The 26,786-nt window shown below is 43.2% G+C and overlaps 2 protein-coding genes across 4 annotated transcripts in view; one reads left to right on the top strand and one right to left on the bottom strand.

The window, feature by feature from the left end:
* Gpbp1 (GC-rich promoter binding protein 1) overlaps nt 1-26,786 on the bottom strand; it is a 722,682-nt gene that overhangs the window by 255,599 nt on the left and 440,297 nt on the right. The window lies entirely within an intron of this gene.
* Mier3 (MIER family member 3) lies at nt 664-25,557 on the top strand. Of its 3 annotated transcripts, none has more exons than XM_052159420.1 (13): nt 664-979; nt 2,439-2,463; nt 5,314-5,459; nt 10,820-10,954; nt 12,058-12,178; nt 12,882-12,967; nt 13,551-13,623; nt 15,361-15,512; nt 16,549-16,630; nt 18,030-18,124; nt 21,132-21,259; nt 21,373-21,515; nt 21,610-25,557. In XM_052159420.1, exons 3-13 carry the CDS (start codon nt 5,361-5,363, stop codon nt 22,059-22,061), a joined length of 1,566 nt encoding a protein of 521 aa, XP_052015380.1. In that variant the 5' UTR covers nt 664-979; nt 2,439-2,463; nt 5,314-5,360; the 3' UTR covers nt 22,062-25,557. The 3 variants fall into 3 exon arrangements, with proteins under 3 accessions (XP_052015380.1, XP_052015378.1, XP_052015381.1); XM_052159418.1 differs by having other exon boundaries at nt 913-996; XM_052159421.1 differs by lacking the exon at nt 664-979 and adding an exon at nt 1,302-1,545.

The following is a 26,786-nucleotide window of genomic DNA, read 5'->3' as shown; positions in this document are numbered from 1 at the left end:
ATCTCTCTCGTGGGTCTGTTTTCGAACACATGATTATTTCTTGAAGCCTACGTAGAAGCAGATACATCTGCTAAATCTCCTTCTCTCTTTCATATATCCACTTACCCATGAGACCACATTTATTGTATGTATAATCTCTCTCTCTTTTTTTTTTAACCCAGGGGTAGGTGTGAGAGGCAGTTTTTGAAATTTGGTTCAGGGTCTTTGATACACTCTGCTTTTTAACAGGTTTATCAAGCGTATATCTTTGGGTCATCTTCTAGACTATTTGTGCTTAATAACGCCTAGAACTGGTCTGTTTTAAAAATTAAGTGTACAAATTATGAATGTGTGCTCTGGGTCGCGCAAGCATGCTTATCATGTCTGCCCTGTCTGCCCGGTCTGTCGGTCTTCTGCCTTTTCTTCTGAATTGTCATTATCATCCAGAGCCTGTCTGGCAAATGTCTACTTCCACAGTTCACTCCACGCCAGTGAACGCCGATGCGCATTCCATTCCTGCAGGTGCCTAGTGGCCCTGCTTCCTTCCTGTCGAGCTCCCCCTCTCTGCCCATCGCTCGCTTGCTCGCCCGCTCGCTTGCTCACTTCCCACCGCGTACTCTTCTCACTTCGGGAAAGTGCGTCGAGTCCTCCTCCAAGTCTCCCGCCACTCCCCTCCCCCGCCCCAGGCCGCCCCCACCGCACCGGCCGATCCCCGTGCTCGCACGCAGTTCAGCTGGAACTTTACTCCAGCCGGGGCAGAGCGCCGTGGGCGCGCGGGGCGGGCGCGTGCAGGAGCGGCGGCCGCGGGAGCGCCGGACGGCGTGGGTGTGCGAGCGGGCCGGGGGCGTCGCGGGCCGGCCTGCCCTATAAGGGGCCGAGCCGCCTCTGCCTCCGGGCGGGTGCCTGGCGGGCCGCGGCGGCGGCAGCGGCGGCGGCGGCTGCGATTGGCTCAGGCGCCCCATCCGGGGACTGGGCTCGGCGCTGCTCGTTCGCCCTAAAGGTACCAATATGGCGGAGGTGAGCGGAGAAACCGGGCAGCGGCGGCCGTGCCGGAGCGGGAGCCGGGCGGCCCCCCGAAGCCCCGCAGCGGGCCTGAGACCCACGGCTCCTCCCGCGGGTCCTCGGAAGGCAGTGCGGCGGCGGCGGGGGGGCGCGGGGCGGCGGCGAGGCGCGGCGGGGCTGCCGAAGGGGCGGGAGCGGGCGCGGGAGCGGTCTCCCTTCGGGACTAGGCCGCGGCGGCTCCGACCCCGGCCGGGCCGGGCGGCGGGGGCCAGGCGGTGGAGGGCGGCGGCGGCGAGCCTCGGGCCGGGTGTAAGCTCTGGGCCGTGGCCGGGCCGGCTGACGCGGACCGCCGTTCGCTCGGCGCCTCCTCCCGGGATCGGGGTGGGTGGAGAGCGGCCGATCCTCGGTCGGCGGCTGGATTGCAGCGCGGAGAGCGGGCTGCGCCACTGCCCCGCCGGAGTGAGCCGGCCCGGCCCTCGGCTCTCCGGCCGCCCGCCGCCCCTCCTGACCAGGGGCTCCGAGGCCAGCGGGAACAGAGCGGGACTCTGCCCCGAAGCCTGTGAGGTGAGGCGTCCCCGGGCGCAGAGCGACCCACACCTCGACGCCCTCGCCGGCCGAGCGGCCCGAGAGTCCCTTTACTCCGGGCCAGACTGGGGGGGGGGGGGGACGCCGGGCGACCCGGGCTGCCGGGCTATCTCCCCTGGGACGGGGGAGCTGGGGGAGGGGGCGGCGTGATGGGAGCATCCGGGCCGGGCAGGAGCAAGCTGTGCTAGGGCCGAGCTGGCGGACCGAGGACCGACGCTCACCCGGGGAGGAACCGGCTGGTCCCAGACTCAGTGGCCACGGCTCCGACCTCCGTAGCTGGTGGGTGGGGGTGGGGAAATGGAAGGGGGGGCGCTCAGGCTTTGGGTTGGGGACCAGTGTCAGGGTCGAGCCGGCCTACGCTCGGGGCGGTAGACAAACCCTGGAGTTGGGGCACCCTCGCCCCCAAAGGGTAGGCTGTGTGTCTCAGAGGGTGAGACCCTCCTAGGGGACCGGGTTGCGTTTCGAGGAGTTGCTCTGGAGCCAGCGGAGAGCTGGGCGAGCTACTGGAGGGGGGCAAACTCCCGAGATGCCCGGGATGAAGGACTGATGCTGCGAACCGACGAGCTCTGGCTTCGGCTCCCCGGCTTTGTAACTTGCCGGGCTGCAAACGGTGGCTTGGAGTTGCCCGTTTCAGCTCCAGCCTTCGTCCCGAGTCTGCGAGTTTGTACACTGGGGACTTGGGGAGGAAGGCGAGGCAGCCAAGAGGGGGCCCGAAAGGGGCCGGGAGCGATTGGAGAGAAGCTACGTCTTGCACTTTTTGGCAGCTGCCTGGGAGCGCTCGGCTCCGCCCCCTCTGCGCCCTGTTGCCTGCGCTGCCTCCTTTCCTTGCTACAAGATTCAACCTCACAGTTTTCTTTTTCTCTCTCTCCCAGGCTTCCTTTGGAAGTTCGAGCCCAGGTTTGTTCAGTTTTCTTACCTCTTCGGGGGTCCCAGAGGGAAATATGCTCAAAGGTTTGCTGCTAAAAGAAAGGATTCTGTACATCCACAGAAATGTATCCTGCTATTTTTCCCCCATCATTTGGATCTTAGAGAGTTCCAATGTAATTACCTTGTTAGAGGAAGGAATAGTTTACTGTTCTCTCTGTGGATGTTTAAAAAAGTACCTCAGAAGCCTTATTATAAAGGCTTTTATTCTCACACAACTTTTTTAATTGTTTGCCTCTAAGCTGGAAAGAGTCTCAAGTCAACTTTCTACAAATTAAGTTATTTTTATTTATTAAAAAGAAATTGTCCCTTTAGCTTATCAGAACTTTGGGCAACTTAGATTATTAGCTCTTAATTCCATTTTTCTTTACTATGACTCTCAAGAAATGCCTATTATATTTAAACTGAAAATTGGGTTAAGTAAAGCTACCTTAATAATAAAGGAAAAAAGCAATGTGTGTCTTCCCGGTTTTGCACAGAGAAGTATTAATATAGTTATTTTGAATGGAGACCATCTTAGCTTACCTACTACAGAAATCAGAAAATACTTTGGGGAATCCAATAAAAGGAATCCACAGAATTTGCACAGGTGTCCTTACATGGGAGGGGAGGGGGCAGTATCTCTTTCCTCATCTGCTAAACTTAAATAGGTTCTCAAACTTTTTCTAGCTGCCTTGTCTCATGGGTTTCAGAAAAGTGCCTCTGGATTAAAGTCCCTTTATTGTACAAGGAGGCAATTGAAATTGTTTTGCAGAGAGTCACCCAGTATAACGGAGTATATGCCCCCCCCCCCCTTTTTGTACCAGGATGACCAAGTGCTGACCAAGGTCTCTACCTTTGTGGCATACCAGCTCCCCCCAGACTTTCTTTACACGTTGCTTTAGAGGGATCAAGCTGTTTGCCTTGTTGCAGTCTTAGTTTTTTGTATTTAGGTAACTTTTTTAGGTATCTTTGAAGGTGGTAAAATAGACACAAGGTGGACAGAATATATGATTATTTTAAATCATTGTCTATATCTGTACAAGTGTTTTAAAATTTTTTCGTAACTTTTTAACTTCATTTGAAGGCTGATAATATAATTTTTCCATTTTGCATCATTTTCTGTAGAAGTTGCAATTTTAAATAAAAATCCAAAAGCCGGCACTTAGATTTCAGTGAATTAGTCAATAGAGAGAATGTTAGATCTGCAGGGACTCACTCAGATCATTGCTTTTAGCCCTGTGTATTTTACAAACGAAAAACTCAAGCTAGACCTAGAAATTTTGAATGGCCTGCCTCAAGCCTCCAGTCATGGAGAAAGCCAGGAGTAGATCTTCAGGGCCTTCTGTTTCATCCAAGACATCTGTGGCATACCACAGATGTTTCTTAGGAAAGAAAATTTATAAAGGTGGTGTTCTGGTTTTGAGCTAGTGAGTAAATTTTCGTCTTTTTCTCTAAAAGTTTAAGTTAAACCATATCTATTTCAACAAAAAATGAGCATATACTATTTTTACTACTTTTGGTTTTTTTTTTTTTTAATAGCTTAATAGATAAAGTCTTCTGGAAGTGGAAATTTGTATTTGTGTGAATGGGAGTGGGCTAATGCTTATAGTTCTCTGAACTCAGAAACAAGGAATTGTGGTTGGAGCCTCTCCATCATGGGAACAGTTTGGCCTAGTTCACTTTTGGTAATGATCTCATGTGGTGCTTAAATGTTTGAAATTTTAAAATAGTAATAGCTTTCTTAAAAATAGAGCAAACTCTTGAATATTCTTCCATATACCTGGCCACACCCCAAGATCTCTGAATTACTCTTTCCAAGCTCTGAGCGTCACTGGTCTAATCGCATTCAATACTAGTGCAAAACAAATGGAGAGACTCCTGCTCTCACACGTTACTTCCATTCTCTTGGAACAGAACATCTTATTTTTGTAACTTGTTGATTGCATATTAAAAATAATGGTGTTATAATAAACAAGTTTGTGTTGACAGTAGCAACTTGCAGTGGGATGTCTTCCAAAACCTGTAGATCAGAATTTTTGTGTTACCTTCCCATAATCCTAAGACTTTTTTAGCAATCTAGAACATGGATTTGCACTTCAATGTCTGTCTGATTAATTCTGGGGAATTTGAAATTCTGTTAAGATCTGAATAAAATGATTCTGTGCTTTTAAAAAACTAAATTGTTATATATAGCTGCTTCATAGAAAGATGTATTTGTCTCAAAAGCCAATTTTCTATTGAATTTTGTGTCTTTGTTTAGTGTTAGAGCTAATGTAAAATATATAATCTCTTCTGAAATGTTAATGTTAGTTTGTTGACTCATTTTCTGGAAGTCTCCTATTCCTGGAACTTCTGCTGTCTGGCCATTTGGCTTGCCTTTTGGCTGTAGTAGGAATTGAACCCAGGAGCCCATGCATTCCAGATGGGCACCATGCCACATTGCTGTGTGCCCAGCTTTTGCTATTTTAAGGAAATGATAATTAGTAAGAAGTTTGCTTTTTCTCTTCAGAACATGCCATTGAAATCATCTTGTTACTATTGAACATTTTCTTTCCCATGGTCTGGATGCCAGTGCAGTGTAAACCATGCCTTGTTCTTTCATGGTATGGATGCCTGTAAAAGTGTTTGTGAATACTCTCTCTACCTTGTTCTTTTGCTAGTTAAGATATCTTTTTTAAGACCATATAGTTTAGTTTACAGCCCATAAAGTGTATAATAAATTTATTTAATAAAATTCCACATATAAATATCAAAAGCAGCTGGAAGACCAGCGCACATTTTTATTTTGTTTTGTAAATGGCCTTGCCGGTGTGTGAAGTGACTCAGTGTGTTTCCTTCCAGTTGGGTCTTTGTCTTCTGAGGATCATGATTTTGACCCCACTGCTGAGATGTTAGTCCATGACTATGATGATGAAAGAACTCTAGAGGAAGAGGAATTGATGGATGACGGGAAAAACTTCAGCTCTGAAATTGAAGACTTGGAAAAGGTAAAGGCTTACTGTAGTACTTTAGAATACGCAAACTTTGGTAATGACTTAGGCATTTCATTGTAAGTTCTTCTGGAACCTTTCTGAACTATTTTATGGACCTTTTTTATTTTTTTAAACCTAACCTAATATTACAGATTTCCTCACTGAGAGTAGTCTAGTCAGAATATTTTCATTATTTATCTGTTAGCATCATTTTTTTGGCTTATCCCAGAACAGTGAGGGTCAGATATGAGCATAACTTAGTGCTGTAGTAGAGTAGGGGAAAATGAAACCTTTGTGGGTAGGAGGCTGTAGGAGGCTGAACAAACTGTACAACTGTACGTTCAGATGTAAACTGGTTTTCACCCTCCTGTTGGCCTTTCAAAACTGGCTGCATTCATTGAGTGTGTTCACAACTTCTTAAATCCAAAGTCAACATAAATTCAAATGAACTGCATTTTAAGCCTTCCCTTGCACTATGACTATAGCCAAAGTCTTGTACAGGGTCACCTTGGAAAGCTGTAGGATTCCACTGTCTGTAAATTAAGCCCATTTGAAAATTTCTGATCAGCTCACAGGAACAAAAAGCCTTCAGGAATAATAGCGAATAGTATCAATTGTTGGAGAGTCACTGCTCTTGTGCTTTTAGAGTACAAACTACAGTCTCTTCAGTCTGTGAAGCAGGGCTGTGTACCATAGTCACCTCTTCCTGTTAGCAAGGAGACAGTCTTTTTTTCTTCTTCCGTTTTTTTTGAGACAGGGTTTCTCTGTGTACCCTGGCTGTCTTGGAACTCACTCTGTAGACCAGGCTGGCCTCAGAACTCAGAAATCCACGGCCTCTGCCTCCCAAGTGCCTGGGTTTACAGGCGTGCGCCACCGGCTTGAGGGAGACAGTCTTAACAGTCCTGAGTCTACTCAAGCTGCTCCAGTACACCTGAAGTTTTCAAAGCTCCTTCATTCATGTAATTAATTAATCCATGGTAATTATAATTTGGATTATCCATTTTAAAAAGTCTCCAAGACAGGAGTAGTGACTCATGCCCATCTGCATTCCTAGTGTTTAGGAGGCAGATGCAGGAGGATCCGTGAGTTCAAAGCCTGCCTAAGCTACATTAGTCCAACCTAAAGTATGCATAGCAGCTTGCTATGCAGCTGCTGATAATTGCATTTTTGTTTTTTGACGCCCACCTCTGACTCTGTACATTTAGAAAATGTATGCTTTTGTAGACGCTTACCATGTTTCAGTGTCTGTAGATGGTTTTGCTTCTTGGCAGAATGCAATGATCTTCACATTTTTCTGAGGATGCTGTTTCTCCATTCAGAAGGCTAGGTTTTTTTCCAGTGGACAGTTCCTGCTACATCCTCTGAGTGGTGGCTCTTTCTTCAATAAAGTGTAGCTGTCTATTGTTATTTAAGAAAACACAAAAAGCGTAAAATTTGCAGAAGAAAATTTATATTTTGACGCCTTTAGGTGATGTTAAGATAATATATTGATCTTTATTATTAACTACAATTTAGGCATTGGTATATTTCAACAGTTTTAGGGATAGGATGTTAATGTTCATTTTCTTTGTGGTGGTGGTGGTGGGGGGGGTGGGTTTCGAGACAGGGTTTCTCTTTGTAGCCCTGGCTGTCCTGAAACTCACTCTGTAGACCGGGCTGGCCTTGAACTCAGAAATCCACCCTCTGCCTCCCAAGTGCTGGGATTACAGGCGTATGCCACCACCGCCTGGCTTACTGTTCATTTTCAAAAATTAGAAGTTATTATTTTTATGCTAATTAGAGTGTCGACTATGAGTGCAATTTAGTGCTTACAAAGTTTTGGCCATCTACTTATCATGTGGCATGGGAAATAAGAACAGAGATGCAGAATTAGCTTTTCTTCTGTGGCTCTTAGATTGTGTGGCTAGCTTTATTGTAAGCTTCATATAACTGGTTTTTGAGATTTTAATTTAGTAGTTTAGTAGATTTAGATGTAGCTCTTGAAAAGGTTATTAAATTTTCTAAAAACTTAGACGTTTAAATCACATTTAAATCACCCTTTCCACTAGGTTTTGTGGAAAGATTAAAGGTTATAAATTTAAAGATTCCATATGTATTGTTTTGCAGTCTCAGGAATACTGTATTAGGTACTGAATTTGATCTGCATCACAGTCTTAGTCCACCTACCAGGCAGTGCATCATGCATGCCAGAAGTGTTAACTTATTGACCTGTTACTGACTGTAAAATGTCCCATTGGTTAATAAAACACAGATGAACATGTGGTTGGTAGTAGTGTGCATCCTAATTTCTCACATGATCATCAGATTAAAAGAATAGTTTTCCTTTTTTACAGACAGAAGTAGAGGTGTAAGGGGCTAGGTGGTACTCAGCTCTCAGCACGCCTGGGTTACATACATACTCCACTTCCCTCATACTCTTCCCATTACACAGAAGTTCAGTGACAAACATGGCTGCACTTACCTGTGTCCTTAAAATTAAATAAATCCAACAAGAGGCCTAACAAGAGGGGAGAAAAATCCCTCCCTAGCATGATTGGATGGAATTTGTCGACTGAGCTAGCCATTGCAGGTGACCTTGTGCCTTGGTAACTCAGTTTTGAGGGGAAAAGAATGAAAACACTTTATATCTAGGTTCAATAGGAAGTTCATTTGCAGAATGCTTCAGAAACTGGATTCTTTTTCACCAGCATCAAATCCAGTGTTTTCCCAACAGTCATCTGCATCAACACCACTAGGAAGACTGCCTGCCTTCTTTTGAACTTAGAAAGGTCTCTGTGATCTCTGCCAAATGCTGTCTGCATCTTTAACAATGAGAACCAAGAACCTCTTGCCTCGCCCCACCTCTGATTTGTCTATTTTCAGCCTGTCCTATCCTGGAAGTATAAGCCTCATCTCCCACGAATCCATATCTCCACCCATTGCCCTCAGTTTAATCTACTTACCGACTATTTGAGATAGAATCTTACTGTAGAGCCCAGGCCTGGCTCACATCTGGTATCAGTCTCCCAAGTACTGAGATTATAATTTTTAAAAAGAATTTGTCATCTTACAACTTTTGTCAGGTATGTCTTGCATTTGGATGAACTTTCCTCTTGACTGGTACTGCTCTGGGTCACTCTCCTTAGTCAAGTGTCAGACATGTCTGCTTCTCCTCCAGTCAACCCTTAGTTCGGCCTCTTCCAGCTCCTTGTAAGGTCACCAATGATCCAGGTTGCCAGCTGGTAAGGACTCTTGCCTGCCTTTTTTCTTCTCATTTTGTTTTTCCTTGCTGTTGCCCGCAGTGAGCACCCTTGGCTTCTGCTTCCCTGCGCCAACCCTCCTCACCTGCCTCCTCCCGAAGCTTTGGCTTGTCTTCCCCTCAGTTTCCCCATCCATGGCTCTCCCTCAAGCACAGTCCACCTGTCTTCCATGTCCTAAGCCCTTGCTTTGGTTTTGTGGCTCTTCCTTGTCATGGTGCTGAAGTTAGCTGGCTGGAAGTCCTGTACCATTTAGACGCAGATCTTTCATTCCTGCAATCAAATAACTTAAGCTGTATTTTCTCTCTTACCTGTTCCATAGGGAATTCTCTTCCTTCAGGTTCTTATTCTCCTTGGTCTAGAATGAAGATCCCATTTTGAGATTTATAACTAACTCTACCCCACTTCTATAAGCTCCTGTATCTGAGATCCTAGAATAACACACAGACCCTTCCATTTCTCTGCCCTTTTTGTAGGTGAGCTCCTCAGTTCCCAAGGCTTTAAATATCATGTCGATGCTAATGAATGCCAGATTTATATCTTCAGCCCAGCCTGATTCTGATTCTGAGCTCCAGGCTCCTGGCCAACTTGACTTTTCTTCTTGGATGCCTTGTAGTTCTCAAACTTGTGTCCTCTGTAAAAATCTGGAATATAATTCCTTTTTAAAAAAATTCTTCTCCCCCCCCCTTTCATCTTTGTCACTCTTAAAGCACCCACCCACCCTTCTGCTCAAGGAGAGGTCTTTGTCACTCTTCATGTCTCCCCATAACCCCACAACTTTCTCTGTGCAGATTTCTAGTATTTCAAGAAGAGTGATGCCGCGTTCCTCCTTTTTGTGTGTGTGTACTCACTCTTGCTATGGACATGTTGCTGTCAGACAGTGTCTGCTCTTTCCTTCTGTCCTGTGGGTCTCAGGTTGAAGGCAGGTTTGGTGCAGTGCCTTTGCAGGATAACCCTCCTCGCTTCTCCAGGAGCTTCTGGGTTCTTGGTATACAGCCCAGGCGCCTTTCTTTGTCATGAAGTCCTTTGATCTGTCCTTGCTACTCTGGCCATTCTCTGAGTCACTTTTCACCCCCTACTGAGCCATGGCCACCGGCATCTTAACCCTCCGTCAGCTTTCTGGTTCCTCTTTCCTTTGACTGGAACGCTGGCCGTGCTTTGAGGGTCAGCCACATGCGTTGGCGTCTTTTCTCTGCTAGCCAGTAAAAATGGACCCCGGCCTTGCTCTTTTTAGGGTTCTTTGTTTTATTTGTACTACATAGCTTTCAACTCTATATTAGGTTGGTTCCCCTAATCTAAGGCTAAGCTGTAAAAACGCAAAAGCCTGTGTTTTATACTAGCAACTAACTAGTGCAGAGGTCTCAACACATGGTCACTGTCACTGGTGGTGCATCACATCATGAGACACAGCTTTATCTGTTCGTCCCTCCTCAGTACTGTTTTCCCTTGGTTAGGACTTTAATCTGGGTATACAGCTTTAGGGCATCAGTTTCAGAGGCAGGTGTCACAGCCATTGTTGAATGGAAGTCATCCTGTCTGATTCTCTCAGTAAGTAGCACTGAATTCCATTAGAGAAAGGAGCTTCTGTAATTTTCTATATCCTTGTCCAGTAACTCTCAACAAAATACTAGAATCAGTGAATGATATGGTAGACCATCAGGAACAAGAGTGGTCTTCACACTGTGGAGGAGGGTCATTGAAGTCCTAGAGAAATGATGCTACAGACCAGATAGGTGGTGGGCGAGGCTGCAACCTGGTCCTGTCCTATAGGGGGGCAGGCTAAGAGCCAAGGGAATGCGGCTTGGGGGGGGGTGGACATTACATAAATATATAAATATATATACATATATATATACATATATATATAAAATAATTACACCAACATTACAGGAACGCCAAGATTATTTAACTGAGCAAACAAGCTAAAGCTGATGTGAAGTTGTCCGTTGGTCACTTGATTGGTTTATTGGAACTTTTTGCTTTTGCTAAGCACTGGCTTAGTACTATTTTCCACAGCCATACAGCTTGGCTGTGGTTGAACCTGCCCTGTTGATGCTATGCTATGTAAACTTGAGCACTGCAGTTAACCACGGTTCAGATGGTGGCATTACTGAGCCCATGTCTACCCTGCTCACATAGGAAGGAAATATGCCTCTAGAAGACCTCTTGGCATTCTACGGCTATGAATCTACAATTCCAACGGTTGCGAATTCCAGTGCAAACAGCTCCCCAAGTGAACTTGCAGACGAACTACCAGATATGACTCTAGACAAAGTAAGTACAGACCTTTATAAGAAAGTTTCAGGGTCACTGTCATTGCCTGATTTCTAAGTTTCTTGTGCTTAAAACTACTTTCTAATTCTGCAATATAATCTTTTTGTTATTTTGACCTCTGCTTTAAGAGTAGTAGTAGCTGTTCCACTCTTGCTCAGTATTTCTCTGTTCAGACATTGTATCTAGGGAGTTTTTCTTTAACTTCAGTTGATCTGAAGATATGTTAACAAATCTCCCAGGGCCTGCGCACCAAATTGGCTCAGGCAGAGCTCTGCTTCTGGGTCCTGGGAGTGCCAGTGGTCACAGCTGCCAAGCCCATGATGACATGTCTCACGCATGCTGCTTGTAAGGAGGCCCGCTGCTTGCAGAGGAGAATCCAGCAGCCGCGCCTCTGGGTGGGATCGAGGCATTCTTTGCCTTTTAGGCTTTAGGCAGGAGTGAGATTCACATTGGAACCTCTTGCTGTGAGTTTCCTTCAGTAATCCTTTAACCTTGAGTGCCTGCTGTATAACAGGATACTTGGATACAAATCATACCTGCTTCTTTTAAGCAGTATCACCAGTCACTTAATTGTACTTTTTAAACCACCCAAGAGTAGAGTTTGGAGATATTTCTAAATTTTTAGGAATTGTTGGAAAAAATGAATATAATAATTGCTATCTTCTAAGAAGTTCTATTTTTATTGTGGTTTATTGGTTTTGAATTACTGTCTGACTATTTTGCTTAGACTAGCCATGAACTCCTGAGCTCATGACATTCTCCTGCCTTGGCTCTGCTCCTAACCTGCTCCAGTAGACACACATTATTATGCTATGCTAGAATATACTATTTTTATTATAAATTCACTGAAAATTGGTCTGGACTTTCCAGTAAATTCGTTGCATGCACCTAAAAAGGCAAGTTGTTTAAGTGCACAGTTGCATTTTTATTCCTATTTGATAAAACTAGTAATATTTATACATAAAGTAAATTAGAGAATTTCGAACTTTTCAGAACTAAGGGGCAAATTGGTTCTTAATTATGAGTGTTATAAAAACAAAACGGTATTTCCACTAACCAAGGAAGTCGCAGCTCATGTACTGACTGCTTCCCAACTCTTCCAGGAAGAAATAGCGAAAGACCTGTTGTCGGGTGATGATGAGGAAACCCAGTCTTCTGCAGATGATCTGACACCATCTGTGACTTCTCATGAAACTTCTGATTTCTTCCCTCGGCCTTTACGATGTAAGAACACTAGTGTGTACGACAATGCCCAAACTCCAGGACGGTGTACTGAATGCTCAGGAGTGAGGAACAGTCAGTCTTCAGTGTTGGGCATACTTAGATAGTGTGATAATGTGGATGTGTAATGGTAAAGCCAGACACTCACTCAGTACTGCAAGGCTGCCTGTTTTCATCTGTTGCTGTGGAAACCCACCTTACTAAGTTCAGCCACAAAATATTTTTGGGGCTTGTTAAAAGGTTCAGCTTAGCTGTTTTGAGAATTTACTAGTGCTCAAAAGTATTTTCATTTTTAGTGATTTATAATATTTTTTTCCTTTAAGTTCTTGGTGGTTAGTGTTTATTAGTAATATTAAAAGGGCGTTTAAGGCTGAAACAGATTTCAGCCCCGTTTATCCTGTTGTTCATGTGGTTAACGTTTCCTGGTGCGAATACCTGGGTATGAGCAGGGACTGGGCTCAGCTGTGTGCAGTCCTGGTTAGTCCAGTGAGGACAAACTCCCTTCTGCGCTTGGCGCAGGTGATGGCTTTGTGACAAGGGGCGTAGACACTGAAGTGTCAGCGCTCCCAGTGTTTGTCCTTGTGACAGATGCCAGCTGTGAAAACAGTACAGGCGGGCTCAATGAATCTTAATTCAACAAGTTTTTATAATATATAAATGGCATTCTCTTAGGTTCCTAAAGACTTTGTGCATTTTCTTCTTTAAGCAAACACTACATGTGATGGAGACAAGGAGTCAGAGATTGAGGACGTTGAAACGGACAGTGGCAACTCACCTGAAGACTTGAGAAGGGTAAGCCATCTAATGGAGCATTTGGACCAGTGCCTCTAAAAACGCTGAGGGCTGGAGACAGATGGCTTGGGGCTAGGAACATGTACTAATCCTGCAGACAATGCACGTCCAGTGCCCAGCGTCAGGTGTAGTGGCTCACAGCTGCCTGGAAGCCCAGCTTGAGGGGACTTGACTCTGGCCTCTGACCTCCTGCACTCATTCATGCATGTGCACACACAAATACACGTGATTAAAGATAAAATAAATTGTTAAAGTGGGCTCACTAGATGGGCTCATCAATTAAGTGTACGTATGCTCTCGCAGAATAGTTCAGTTCCCAGCACAGTGTTGGATGGTTCACAGCTATGACTCACTGTCTTCTGGCCTTACACCTGTACTCTTGTGCACACATTACGACGCCCCCCCCCCCCCCCCAGCACACACATACATTTAAATAAATCTTAAAAAAAAAAAACCTAAAAACTTTTTTAAGCAACTTGTGATAGTTTTAGTGTTGCATGATAAGGTTTATTTTGATAGGTAAGAACAGACTTGGGATTGTTTGTTTTTATAATGTTGCTTTTACTTCTCAATTTTCCTGTAGGAAATAATGATTGGTCTACAGTATCAGGCAGAAATTCCCCCTTATCTCGGCGAGTACAATGGTGACGAGAAAGGTAAGGTTAAATTATCCTACCACTCAGGGTTTTTCCTTAAAAGTACGACTACATATCAACCTAGATGAGTATGGAAAGAAACTCTGGGAGCAAAAAGAAACCAGGAGGAATTCTTTGTCCTGTTGCTGGCAGAGCAGGAAGTTGAGCATGCCTCTCTGTCTACAGTGTTGGCCTCAGTTGGCCTTGTGTCGAACCTCAGCTGTAGTTTGTCTGGAGAGCTCTGAGAGCATGGGGTGTTGGGTGCCTCCTCAGTGATCTTGAGACTCCAGGACATTCCATGAAATCTGGACTATTTCCATGAGTGCTGGGTTTTGCCCAAACCCCATCTTCGTACAGGCCCACCTCTCTTTTCCTCCATATTACAGTGCTCTCCATCAAAAAGCCTAAGGACTGGGTACCTGGGGCTGCTGGTGTTGGCAGCTCCTAGCAGCAGTGTTTTCCTAACTAATGGAAGAGCTTGTGCCAAAGGAAGCAGGACGAGCTGATGGCCCCAGTGGTCCTTCCTCGGTCACATGCCACACACAATCCAGGCTTGACATAGGCCTAGGCCTTTGGCCTTCTGCTATTCCAGCCTGCAAATTCAGGAGGGAAGGGGTGTGCCTTCTAGAAACTGTTCAAAAAGACAACCGAGACTTGACAAGCTGTGGCATGATGGCCCTCCCAGCACTTGGCACTCAGATATTTGAGCTAGCCTATGCTATTTCCGGATCCTGTGTGTCTGTCTGAATAGTGCATGTGCACCTTCCATCTTAACTTTCCTGTTAACTGGGCAAGGGGGTCCTTAACTTATATAGGTCAAAACATTAGCATTTTGGTCCTGCTACCAGTAAGTTATTAGTTAGATATAAGGTATTACATGCTTGAAGAGTGGATTATATTTCAAACAGTGGGGTAAATGCTTGGGTCCTCTCTGTTAGTTACTCTTGTACAAAGTAATGCTTTGGTGTGGCGTTAGAGCACAGGAATGAGTTATTCTGTATAGTCATGACTGTCCTGGAACTCAACCAGGCTGGCCTCGAATTCAGAAATCCGCCTGCCTCTGCCTCCCAAGTGCTAGGATTACAGGCGTGCGCCACCACCACCTGGCCTTATGTTTGCTCTTTATAAACCCCCCCTAGGGGTCTTGATTAATCTGCTTCCTTTAAATAAAAATTCACTTTTGATTAAAGTAATCTATAGAGGAATAATAGGCCTTTCTTAGGGATTAGGTTATTTGATATTTTGGCTTTTATTTTTTTACTGTAATTTTAACCATTAGAAAGTTCACAGGGCCATTTATGGAATTCAAGAGAAAATTTCAAAGAGGTTGTTAGAGAATTTGACAGTTTAATTTTTTGATTTTTTTGCTTTGGTTTTTTTTTTTTTCACCTTTGTTTCAAAACTATAAAATTCTTTTTTGGGGGTGGGGTTGGATTTAGTTTCTTCGAGAAACCCATTACTGCCCGGCCAAACTATAAAATTCTAACATGTGGTTTTACAATTATAGTTCACTAGCCTTAGAAAACCTTGTAATGGTAAGTAATTCCAGTGTCCAGAATGGCTTTATGCTTTGACTATTGGGCCCCAGATAGTCAAGTTAAAACAGTTGTGTTTCCTTCTGTCCCAGCAGAAGACTGTTGGTGTCCACCATCACACTGCTGCTCAGTCAGGCAGCTCTGCCCAGGAAGAGAGGCAGTCTGAACATTCTTTAATGTCTTGATTATTTGTGATATATTAGTATGGGATTTTCTTTCGCAGCTTATGAAAATGAAGATCAGTTACTGTGGCGTCCTGATGTGGTTTTGGAGAGCAAAGTCAAGGAGTACCTTATTGAGACCTCATTGAGAACTGGAAATGAAAAAGTCCTCGACAGAATTTCTTCAGGCACACACACCAGGGATAATGAGCAGGTTAGCTTCCTCCTGTATGTTATTTAATTTGTAGATAACTTTGCTGATATAAATAGAAGTGTAACTAGGATAGCTTTTTCTCAGGGGTTTTTGTGTGTTGAGGGCTGAGGGGAAGCCAGAGGTTGGCCTTAGTGCCATGATCATCAAGAATAATGTGGGCATTCAGTTTAACCTGTGCTGTCTTCCTGCCACAGGGCAGCGTGCATCTGTGTATGACTAATATTTCTCATTAGAAACTTACTCTGCTTCCTCAGGTCCTTATTACACAATAATAGCTGTTGCATAATTATTTAAATTTAAAAATTTTGGGGAGGTATTATAATGTAATTATGTCACTCTTATTCCCTTTCCAAACTTGCCATGCCTAATTCCTCTTGCGCACGCACGCAAATTTGTTTAGGGTCACCCTTGTCTAAAATGGAAGGCTATCCTGGGTTCTATCAGACTGTTTGAGTAAACCCTAAAAAAAAATTAAAGAACCTTCCCAGGTGAGAAGACTCAGAAAAATAAATGTAAAGTCACTATGATGGTAGTGGGTGACTTCTGGGCAAGAAGGGACAGATTGCTCAGCCAAGACGACTTGGTGAGCCTCGGTTCTTACTTGGAGAACAACACAAGAAGATACCCGAAGTCAGCGTCTGGCCCGCACAGGTGCTTCTGTGTACACTTGCACACATATGTGATACACAGACACTCACATACATACACAGGCGTGAACAAATGCATGAAGTCCTAGAGTCAGTTTGCAGAATGGTTCAGTAGACTGCGCCTGGACAAGCCTGTTGAATGTCATCATACAGTCTCTGCACAACCCTGGTTATCTTAGCCTCACTAGAGACCACACTAGCCTGCTGCTCCCTGAAATCCACCCGCTGGGATTAAAGGTGTATGCACCACACCCGGCTTGTCAGGAGATTTAAAGGCTTTTGGTATTGTTTGTGGAGACACTCTTAAAAGATACCTGTTTTTAAAAATGCTCTTAGACGTGAACTGTTAGCAGTTTTTATTGGTTGTTTTTTTCTTTCTCTTCTCTTAGGCATTATATGAACTCCTCAAGTGTAACCATAATATAAAGGAAGCGACCGAAAGGTACTGCTGCAATGGAAAGGCGTCTCAAGGTGAGAAACATGGTGAGGAGAGGTGTTGAGGTCAGGGTAGGAGGTGTGCAGTACAGGACAGCAGACTGTGACCTTTCTGTCGCTGTCCTAGCAGTGACTTCCCTTTGTCCTCTCAGTGGTGTCCTCCCCCCACGCCAACCCCGTGACAGAACAAAGCAGACCACAAGTGACAGTAGAGCCAAAGTGACTAAAAAGAGTTTATTTAAGTCAGTCAGAACATAAAACAAGGATCTAGGCCCACGGGGATGAGAAGAGCGCTGCCCTATGCTCAGCGGGCCAAGGCACTGGCTGCGAAGCCTGAGCTCCCCAAGTCACCGCCATGGAGGGAGAGGAGCCGCTCCTGCAAACTGTTCTCTTCCTACACAGGGACACACAGCACAGATAGAGAAAGGGGAAAGACGGACGGACAGTGGAGCACAGACAGTGTATTCGGTCCACAAAGTTGATTGAGGGAAGTGTAGGTTTACTGGTCATGTAATACTAGAGGTTTTTATAGAGCTTATTTTCTATTTATCAGAGTTAAGGAACATGGCTGCTGCTTAAATATTGTCTTTATATAAATGAATATTCTTTATACAAATGGATACTCTAGCCATCAGTAAGTTTGTGTAGAATGAAAACAGTACTTTAGTGATATGTAAATGGCATGTGAAATGTAAAACCTGGAAATAGTACATTTACATTTGTAGGTTGAGATCATATATTGAGATACTTGTAGAAAACACTTCTTTGAAAGGATTATTTTAAGCTGTCAAAACTCTTTAGACCAGTTTTTTTCCTGAATTCAAAATTTTCGCTTTGTCTCCTGCTATTAATGGCTCTGAAGATCTGGTCCTCAGTATCAATGAGTGAGGTAATTCAGAAATAAAAGAGAACAACGAACTAATCCCTAAGCCTCAGCTGTAACCTTGTGAAGGTTTTTCTCACCCTAACTAGAGTTTTAATTTATCAATTAGCATCTGGAAAATTTTGGGGATTTAGTATTGAGAGCATGGATCAATTATCTTTACATTTCCCCAGCACTCACATACTGACTTTAAATAAATATAGATGGATTATTCTTATAGTCTGGAATTAAAGAACTTACTTTTTATGTTAAACCAAAATAGAACTTTTCTTTTTATTCCAGAAAGGCGATAGTCACTTTTTTTTCTTCTCTTAAAAAACAAACGTGTTTGTTGGGACTAGGGCCACAGCCTAGCTGACAAAGAGCCAGCGCTAATCTCCAGAATCCAGAAAAGCTGTGCTGGTGTGCGCTGGCAGTGGAGCCCACAGAGGCTAGAAAAGGAGGGAAGCCGGCAGAACAAACAGGCTGTGGTAGGTTAGGCATGTAGCTCTGAAGGGGAATCCATGATGCACACAGACAGTCCTGAGCCCTTATGTTCTTTCCTCTCTGTAGAAGGAATGACTGCATGGACAGAAGAGGAGTGCCGGAGCTTTGAACACGCACTAATGCTTTATGGAAAAGATTTTCATCTCATTCAGAAAAATAAGGTGAGTTAGTGGGGAGATTGCTCACTAGTTAAAATAAAATGGGTACAACCAATGCTTTATGGTATTTAATTAACTAGCATAAATGAGTGAGGAATTTGTTAATGTTCCTTGCTAATAAATAGAATTTTGGGGGGGTGGGGAGGTTTCGGGAGACAGGGTTTCTCTGTGTAGCCCTGGCTGCCTTGGAACCCTGTAGACAAGGCTGGCCATGAACTCAGAAATCTGCCTGCCTCTACCTCCCAGAGTGCTGGGATTAAAGGCGTGTGCCAACACAGCCCAGCATAAATAGCATTTCTAAGATTTTTTGTTTGTTTGTTTTGGTTTTGGTTTTGGTTTTGGTTTTTTGGAGACAAGGTTTCTCTGTGTAGCCCTGGCTGTCCTGGAACTCACTCTGTAGAGCAGGCTGGCCTTGAACTCAGAAATCTGCCTGCTTCTGCCTCCCAGAGTGCTAGGATTGCAGGCGTGAGCCACCACTGCCCGGCTGCATTTCTAATATTCTAAACATTATTATGTGATTAAAATACCCCAGCCTGCTTACAGGGTAATAGAATATTTATTTCACAAGAATTCAGTATATTTTCCAGGAAGTCTTCCATGATTCCCCATGCCTTTCATTTTCTTTTAAGCTGTTCTGGTATTTGTAGTCTCTCATTTTTATTGATTATTTAAAACTACAGTTGCTAAGAACAAGGAGGGAGCCACAGACAGGCTGATACAGAACAGGGGGTTATCACTGAAAGCATCTAAGAATCTGCTGCAGCCATTGCTACTGTGGCTGCAGAGGGCTTCAACCACTGGATAATGGTAGTGTCTCCAAATGAATTTGCAGTCCTACTCTGTTTACCTAAATGAGCTGAAAACCTCCTGTTCAAGCAGAACCTGCTTACAAGTATTCCATTAGCTTTTGTCATAGCTAGAACTGGGAACCAGCGACTTATCTTTTTAGAGATAACTCCATAAACTTGTGACAGTCCAGACAACAGGATGTCACATAATATTAAAAACAGTAAAGCTAGCTAATAGCAAGAGATATGGAGAGTAGGTTAAATGTTCAGTTGCCAAGTAAGTGAACGGTAATTGGAGAAGACTATGTGCGTCCTAAGGATGCCCACGCCTGACAGTGGGAACGTCAGAACTGCTGTTAGAACTGAGCGGCTACAGAGGCTGGCTGGGAAGGAGGGAAGGAGCGAGATGGGAGAAGGTGATACTGTAAAGAAAGGAACGGGGTCAGACATGATTCCAACAGGAACTCCGGACTGTGGGGAGTGATGCTAGGCAGGCTGACCACATTCAACAAGTACCCCCTCCAACCGGGGACATGGGCAGGGAAACTGCAGGGGTGAGTGGCAGTACCTAGGAAGTCCATTCTCTAGCTCAGTGCTGACATGAACTCAGTCCTCAAGACTTAAGATACAAGGTCTAGGTGTGTTGGTCTGGCTATAGTTTTGATTGTTCTAGTTCTGTTTTTCTTGCCTTCTCCACCCAAACACCTCTGAGTCAGATTCTCTTTGCTCTCCCTGTCACTCTCTGTCTCCCTTTTATTTGAGACTGGGTCTCCTGTATAGCCCTGGCTAGCCTGGGATTCACTGTGCACCAGGCTGACTTAACCTGAGTACTGGGATGCAAGCCATGTGCTCCATATACCGTTCACATTGTTGGTTTCAGCGTTAATTAGTTTTGCTCCTTTGCTTCTGTGATCCATGTGGAATCAGTGTTCACAGAGTAGCCTGCTGGACTTTTATTGGGATAATACTGAATCATTAGTCTTCTTATCCAGGGATGTAGACTGGATATTCATTCATCTCATTTCTTTATTACATGTTTCATGTAGTTTTACTCAGATATAGTTGAGAAGGTACTGATGTAAGAAGTATTATTTTGCTGGGTGGTGGTGGCGGCGCACTCCTTTAATCCCAGCACTTGGGAGGCAGAGGCAGGCGGATTTCTGAGTTTGAGGCCAACCTGGTCTACAGAGTGAGTTCCAGGACAGCTGGAGCTACACAGAGAAACCCTGTCTCGAGAAAACAACAAGAACAACAAAAGAAGTATTATTTTCAGTTTTAAATTTCAGCTACTTTTTTCTATATTTATATATGCGTATATACCAATGTCTCACTTAACCCAGGCTTTTCATGAATAGATGAGATATGTTGGAAGATGTCTGGGTTGTTATCCTAAACATCAGCTCTGCGTGACTCCATGAAGAGCCAGGTCCTCCACTTCCCGTGGACTATTTTAGGCACTAGAGAGTCACATCAGTGGATAAGGTAGAAAGGCCTGTGGCTCCAGGAAGCCTATCTTCTCTATGAAGACTTATATATATAGTTAATGGTGTTTATTGAAAGTTATACTGTTCCATGGTTTCAAAAACTTCTTCATTGGTGACTTTAGTTCACAGCTTACTCTGGAATCAGGATAGAGACTCTGAAATATCTGATTTATCACTGATAAATCATGGGAGAAAGAAATCTATTGTGTAGTCAGACAGCTATTAAATGCTTTGGAGTTTGAGTATGGAGCCAACTGTTAGTTTGACTTTCAAAAGTTAGTTGTTAAGCGCATTGGCGCTAAGAACCCTGCATCTGGTTAGTGAATGATCTCTGCAGAGCTAGAGGTTGCTGGTCTCTGAATTCCTCCACCCTTAGAGAATGTGCTGAGTTACCTGGGGAAACTACACCCGGGAAGTTTCCATCACTGGGGAGATTCATAGGTCCCAAGGAAAGCCACACAGGGACTCTCTTTGCATGGCTAGTTCCAACAGCTGTCAGTCACAGGGAATTCAATCAGTCGTTTAAGGATTTTTTTTTTTAATAAACATACAACATTGTGGATATGCATTTTGGTTTTTAGCAACTTTGTGCTTTTGAAATCTGCTCATTACATGTAGGGATATGTCACTGATTGACATACTTAGAATTTCATAATTATGCAAGAAAAATCCTATGTATTTAAACTTCCTTGTTGGTTGTCTTGCTAAAAGTGGTGTTTGTCTGCCTTTCTTCACTAGGTGAGATCTAGGACTGTTGCTGAGTGTGTAGCCTTTTACTACATGTGGAAGAAATCAGAACGCTATGATTACTTTGCTCAACAGACAAAATTTGGAAAGAAACGCTATAACCATCACCCTGGCGTTACGTAAGTGTAGTGGGTTTGCCCTGAGTGACTGCCTTGTTTAACTATGATTAGGATGACTGATCACAATTAAGGATGACTGAGCCCATTTAAGATGACTGATGTGTGTTCTTCAGGGACTATATGGATCGACTCGTAGATGAAACAGAGTCGCTGGGTGGTGCGGTCAGTTCTTCAGCCTTAACTTCGAACCGGCCTGAGCCTATTCCTGATCAGCCACTGAACATTCTCAGCTCCTTCACTGCCAGTGACTTGACAGGTAAGATGAGGCTAGCGGGCACAGCCTGCCGCAGGCTGCCTTCTCCTTACACAGCAGTGACCACTCACTCAAGCTGCTTTCCGTTTCTTCCCAGCTTTGACCAACAGTGTAGCAACTGTCTGCAACCCCACAGATGGGAATTGTCTGGACGATAGCTTTCCTCCACTGGGAAACACACCTCGTGGACAAGTCAATCATGTGCCTGTCGTAACGGAAGAGTTACTCACCCTGCCCAGCAATGGTGAAAGTGATTGTTTTAATTTATTTGAGACTGGATTTTATCACTCAGAGTTAAACCCTATGTGCAGCGAAGAATCAGAAAGACCAGCAAAGAGATTGAAAATGGGCATTGCTGTCCCCGAATCCTTTATGAACGAGGTTTCTGTAAATAACCTGGGTGTGGACTTTGAGAATCATACACATCACATCACCAGTGCCAAAATGGCTGTCTCTGTGGCTGACTTTGGCAGTTTGTCTGCCAATGAGACAAACGGATTCATCAATGCCCACGCTCTGCATCAGCACGCCGCCCTTCATTCAGAGTGACGGGAATGCGAAGCCCAGAGACAATGGGTGTGCAGTGTCAGTAGACTTGAGGGGAGCTATCAGGTTTGCATAGTCTTTCACTGGAAGTTTGAACCTTTTTCACTATGACATCAGTGATGTCAGTATGTATAGAACTATATCTTGATTTGTCAAGAGTATTTTCATTTTTCAATCCATAAATGTGGAAATGAACTATGATAGCAGAGTTGGGAACTAAGATTGAACTCTGGTGCAGCTTTAAGCTCTGCCTCTCTTCCTCATCCCTAATACCTCTTCCCACGTCCTCCTCCTCTGTTCCCATCGCCCTCACCCCAGACTTAAAACCTGTAGACAGAGGCCACCAGCTCAAACCAGCACAGAGGTTTTGAACTGACTGGCTTTTCTTCGTGTCAGCTCCTTTGCCGTAATGGATGCAGTGGAATCACAATGTTTACAGGTACCAACCCTGATCCCTGCTCAATGTAGCATTTTTTTTTGTTTTTATTTTCTTTATTAATAAAAGCAGGGGTAGGTTTCTTTAAACTGCACAAACATGCAAGGATTTTTTAAAAACGGAAACTTCTCTCATGTTATTCAACTAGAGCACTTCAGTTTACAAAACAGCAAGACCATCTGTCTGGAAGCCAGTACAAGGAACTGTGTGCAAATGATGAAGACACTTGCTTGGATCCTGTTTCAAAATTCTAGACCAGGGCTACCTTACACAGAATTTACTGCCGGGAGACTTCTGTGTAAAAAAACGTGTTTTTTTTTTTTTTCTTTTTTTTTTTTGGTTGGTTGGTTTTTTTGTTTTGGTTTTTTTTTTTTTTTTTTTTTGACTAAATTTGCCATTTAAAGATGTGGTATTCATATGGGATTTTGTCCACCATTGTCAAGATTGTAATATTAAGAATCATACTGGTCACTGGTAATTTAGTTGTTCCAAGGCAGAAGCGCAGTCTCCAAAGCCCAGGAAGTTGCCGCAGTGACTGACGCTTTGGAACCCTCTCAAGTCGGAGCACTGCAGTTCAAAGTGTTAATGTGCTTAGACTTCTAGATTGTCTGCGAAATGCGGATCCTTGAAGTGTATTTAAGCTATTTTGTTTGGCTTGACTAGTTGGAAAGAAAAATGTGAGTTTCTGTCTGAACTAGAATGGTACGTTACCACTTTTAAGTTTTAAAAAGTGACAGAGGGTCACATGCATCTCAGACGTGATTTTATTTTACTTTTATTCCAAACGTGAATAAGAAGCCATTGTCATAGCCTTGACCATTTTTGCTTTATTAGACATGCTCCTTTAAGTTTTAAGGTGAATCAAACTATACAATACAGTATTAGGATATAATAAGCTTTGCTTTTATAGGACAGTTAGGACAATTACTTTTTGCACCATCTTAATTAAATTTTTTTTTTTTTATTTTACTAGTTGTGTTGCTTTGCAAAAAAACTTAAAAACATTTGACTGTGTTGCTGTTTGTAATTGTAAGTCGCTTCAAGGTCGTGCTGATGAGTAGCTAGGAGGTAGTGGTCTTAGTGATTGAAAGGGAGGGTATTTATTATACAAACTGTGAACTGCAATGACATCCTTGGTTTTGGATGATGTGTATTGTTTTTCTTTGCAGCATTTTAATGAAGATTGCTTTGAAGTGTTTACGCAGTAGCACATTACCTACAAAATTTAGTTTAGCACAGAGGACAAAGGGTAGTTAAATTAATAACTTAAAATCAGTCTTTAACTTATACATCTAAAATTTAGTATTCCTGTATGCACACAGTAATAATGGGTAGCCTGGGCTCCATGTTGCTTTCTAATGTTCTCCAAGTGGTTAGCTTGTTATTGCTGTGTTGTGCTAAACTTTGAACCTTATTTCTTTCGTTCCCTTCAGTATACTTTCTTTAACGTAGGAGGATACTGGGCATATTCTTGCATTGTTATAACTATATTTTTCACTCTGGGTTTACAGTGGCTGGTCTGTATAAATAATTTACACAAAGATGACTGAATGCTATTACCAGTTGCACTTAAATGAAAATGCCCATCATTAGCTAACGCAGTTTATCTATGCATTGCTGGGGTCTTGATACAAGATGGAAACAGTGTTTCTTATCTAGAGTTTTGATTATCAGCAAGTTGAATGGACACTTTAGTTATTTAAATAGATTTTTGACCAAAATCCAGAAAAATGATATGAGAGAAATAAATTCCAGCTAGTTTAACAGGTTTTTAAATGCTAACCAGATTTTAGCCTCTTAGAGAGTGCTACCTAGCTGGTAACGTTTACTTTTAATTCCTTGTTAAAATGAGGCAATAATTTGCAAAATTTTTGTATATATATGTACAGTAAATCCTTCATATCTTTTTAGACCTGATTCAATATTTTCTGACTGCTCCTGTCATGTATGATACATTTTTGTGCATGCCTGATGTGACATTCATAAATTGTACCACTATGACTTTATCCATGTAAAATAGCTATTTATTGAATTTTCTTCCAACAGCTGGACTTATTTTTTTGTCTCCATTTAAACATCTTAACAGAGAATTTGTTACTGTTTATTAAAAGAATTGAGTTTGAAAGCATAAAAAATCTGATTTGCAAGAAAAACAATGCCTTTATTATCGTGTTAAGCACAATTCTTATAGCAAACTGTGATAAATTCTTTGTTTCTTTCATTTGCCGCAATATTTTCATATGAACAAACCAAAAATCCATGGTGAGCAGTGGCGTGTTGGCTGGCCCATCCTGTGTGTCCAGGGGACTCGGAGGGTGTGGACATTGACAAGTGTAACTGGTGCTGTGACTGGAGCAATACTTTACCTTTCTGTCAGTTGTGCTTCGCCGTGCTCATGCCGGCCTTTTAAATGTTCAGTTTTCCTCTTGTCATGGTCAACTGCTGAATTTACTTGAAGGATGTAGAATACTATTTAAAAGAAAAAATACTAAAGTCTGTACAATTAGGTCAAAGAATTGTGCAATCGTTTCCTTTTTAATTTTTAAAATTGAAGGTCACAAATATTTGAGATCAGACCTAATAGAGTAGTAGCACTATTTAATTTAACCAAAGTCTAGTAAATACTTCAACTTTGAATGTAAACTAACAAACCCGACCACCAAGGAGATTGTTTGCCCAGAGTTTCAAAGCACATTGTCTACGAATGGAAATTGAAATAATTTATAAAATATTGACATTACTATGTTTTTTAAAAAGTTCCTAATTTTTTCACTAAAAGGAGGGAAACTATTAGTTTTATTGTTAAATATGGTAGATATTAATATTCCTCTTAGATGACCAGTGATTGCAATTGTCCCAGTTTGAACTAAGTACCCTGTGAGTATGAGAGAAACTAGTGACAATCAGAACAAGTTTTAGTATCCAATGTTCAAGAGGAAGTTGCTATTGTTGCATTGATTTTAATATTTGTACATAAACACTGATTTTTTGAGCATTATTTTGTATTTGTTGTACTTTAATACCTGGTGTACAGTTCCAGAAATAAAAATCTGGAAATCTGTCTTTTCTGGTTTGTGTGACTATTTGCCATATAATTTAAAACCAATCATAAGCTATATCAGGTATATAGATATTCATTTGCCAAAAAATTTAAAACCAATCATAAGCTATATCAGGTATATAGATATTCACCTTGAGAGACATAATTTTCTTAAATCCGCTCTACTGGTCTTTGATCTATAATCATTCTAACAATTCCCAAAGATCCTCATTTAGTTACTGAATTATCTGTTCCAAACAGTCCTAGGCAACTGTCTTTTGGGAAGGCAGAGAACCAGAACATGTTCAGACATCGGTACTTAGCATGCCAGCATGCCAGGCCGGTATCTCTGGTCAATTACTTTCTTATTTATAATCTTCACCATTGCCTCCAGTCATTCCTTCCCCAAGCCTTGGTCTTTTCCAGCTTAAATCCCAGCATTCTGGGTTCCCATTTTAATATCCCAACTGCACACAATAGCCAGAGTTTTACACAAAGCAAGATAAAAGAGTAAAAGTGTTCATCCTCGTGCTCTCCTTTCTTGTCTAGAACCACATCCCTCCATTCCCACACCACAGTGCCTTCCTGTGACATGTCTGCGTAGGCACAAGCACAGGAGCCCAACCAGCACTCCACAGCCTGGTGTGAGAGCCGTGCTACAGGCTTTGAGGGAGGGACAAGCGTGGGAACAGAACTGTCTGGTGACTTCTAGTGACATTACAGCCCAGGGACTTCCTTGTGTCCCTTCCTAGTTGCACTATAGCATAACCTTGAGCCTTGAAGTCTTTAGTGCTGTAGAGAAAATGGGGTGTAAGCTGGAACTATATCAGGTGGGAAAGGGGGTTAGAGTTTCATCAGTAAGGCCTCAGTGAGACATCAGGCTCCTAGGCAATCTGAGGAGAGGGTTCTGCAGGTTGAGAACTTCTGCAGGCAGAAGAGGGGATCTGAAATCACAACCTATGTGAAGGAATTCTGGGTAAAGATGTGTCAACAAATTACTTTAAAAATACCCTTGGCCTGGGCTGGTGGCACACCCTTAATCCCAGCACCTGGGCTGCAGATGCAGAAGGATCTCAGCCAGGACATCCTCACAGAAGCACAAAGGAACAGCTGTCCCCGCCACCGACCTTGTCCTTCAGTATTCCCACACCAAAATAACCTCTCCCACTGCTTTTCATCCCTCCTACCGCCATGTAGAAATGTTCATTGGGTAGGACGAAGAGGAGGACCTATCTCCTTGTTGGAACGAGGA

This window comes from Apodemus sylvaticus, chromosome 16 (assembly GCF_947179515.1).
Source record: "Apodemus sylvaticus chromosome 16, mApoSyl1.1, whole genome shotgun sequence".
Taxonomy (NCBI): domain Eukaryota; kingdom Metazoa; phylum Chordata; class Mammalia; order Rodentia; family Muridae; genus Apodemus; species Apodemus sylvaticus.
The sequence above is the reverse complement of the archived record's forward strand: the minus strand, read 5'-3'. Positions and strand labels throughout refer to the sequence as shown.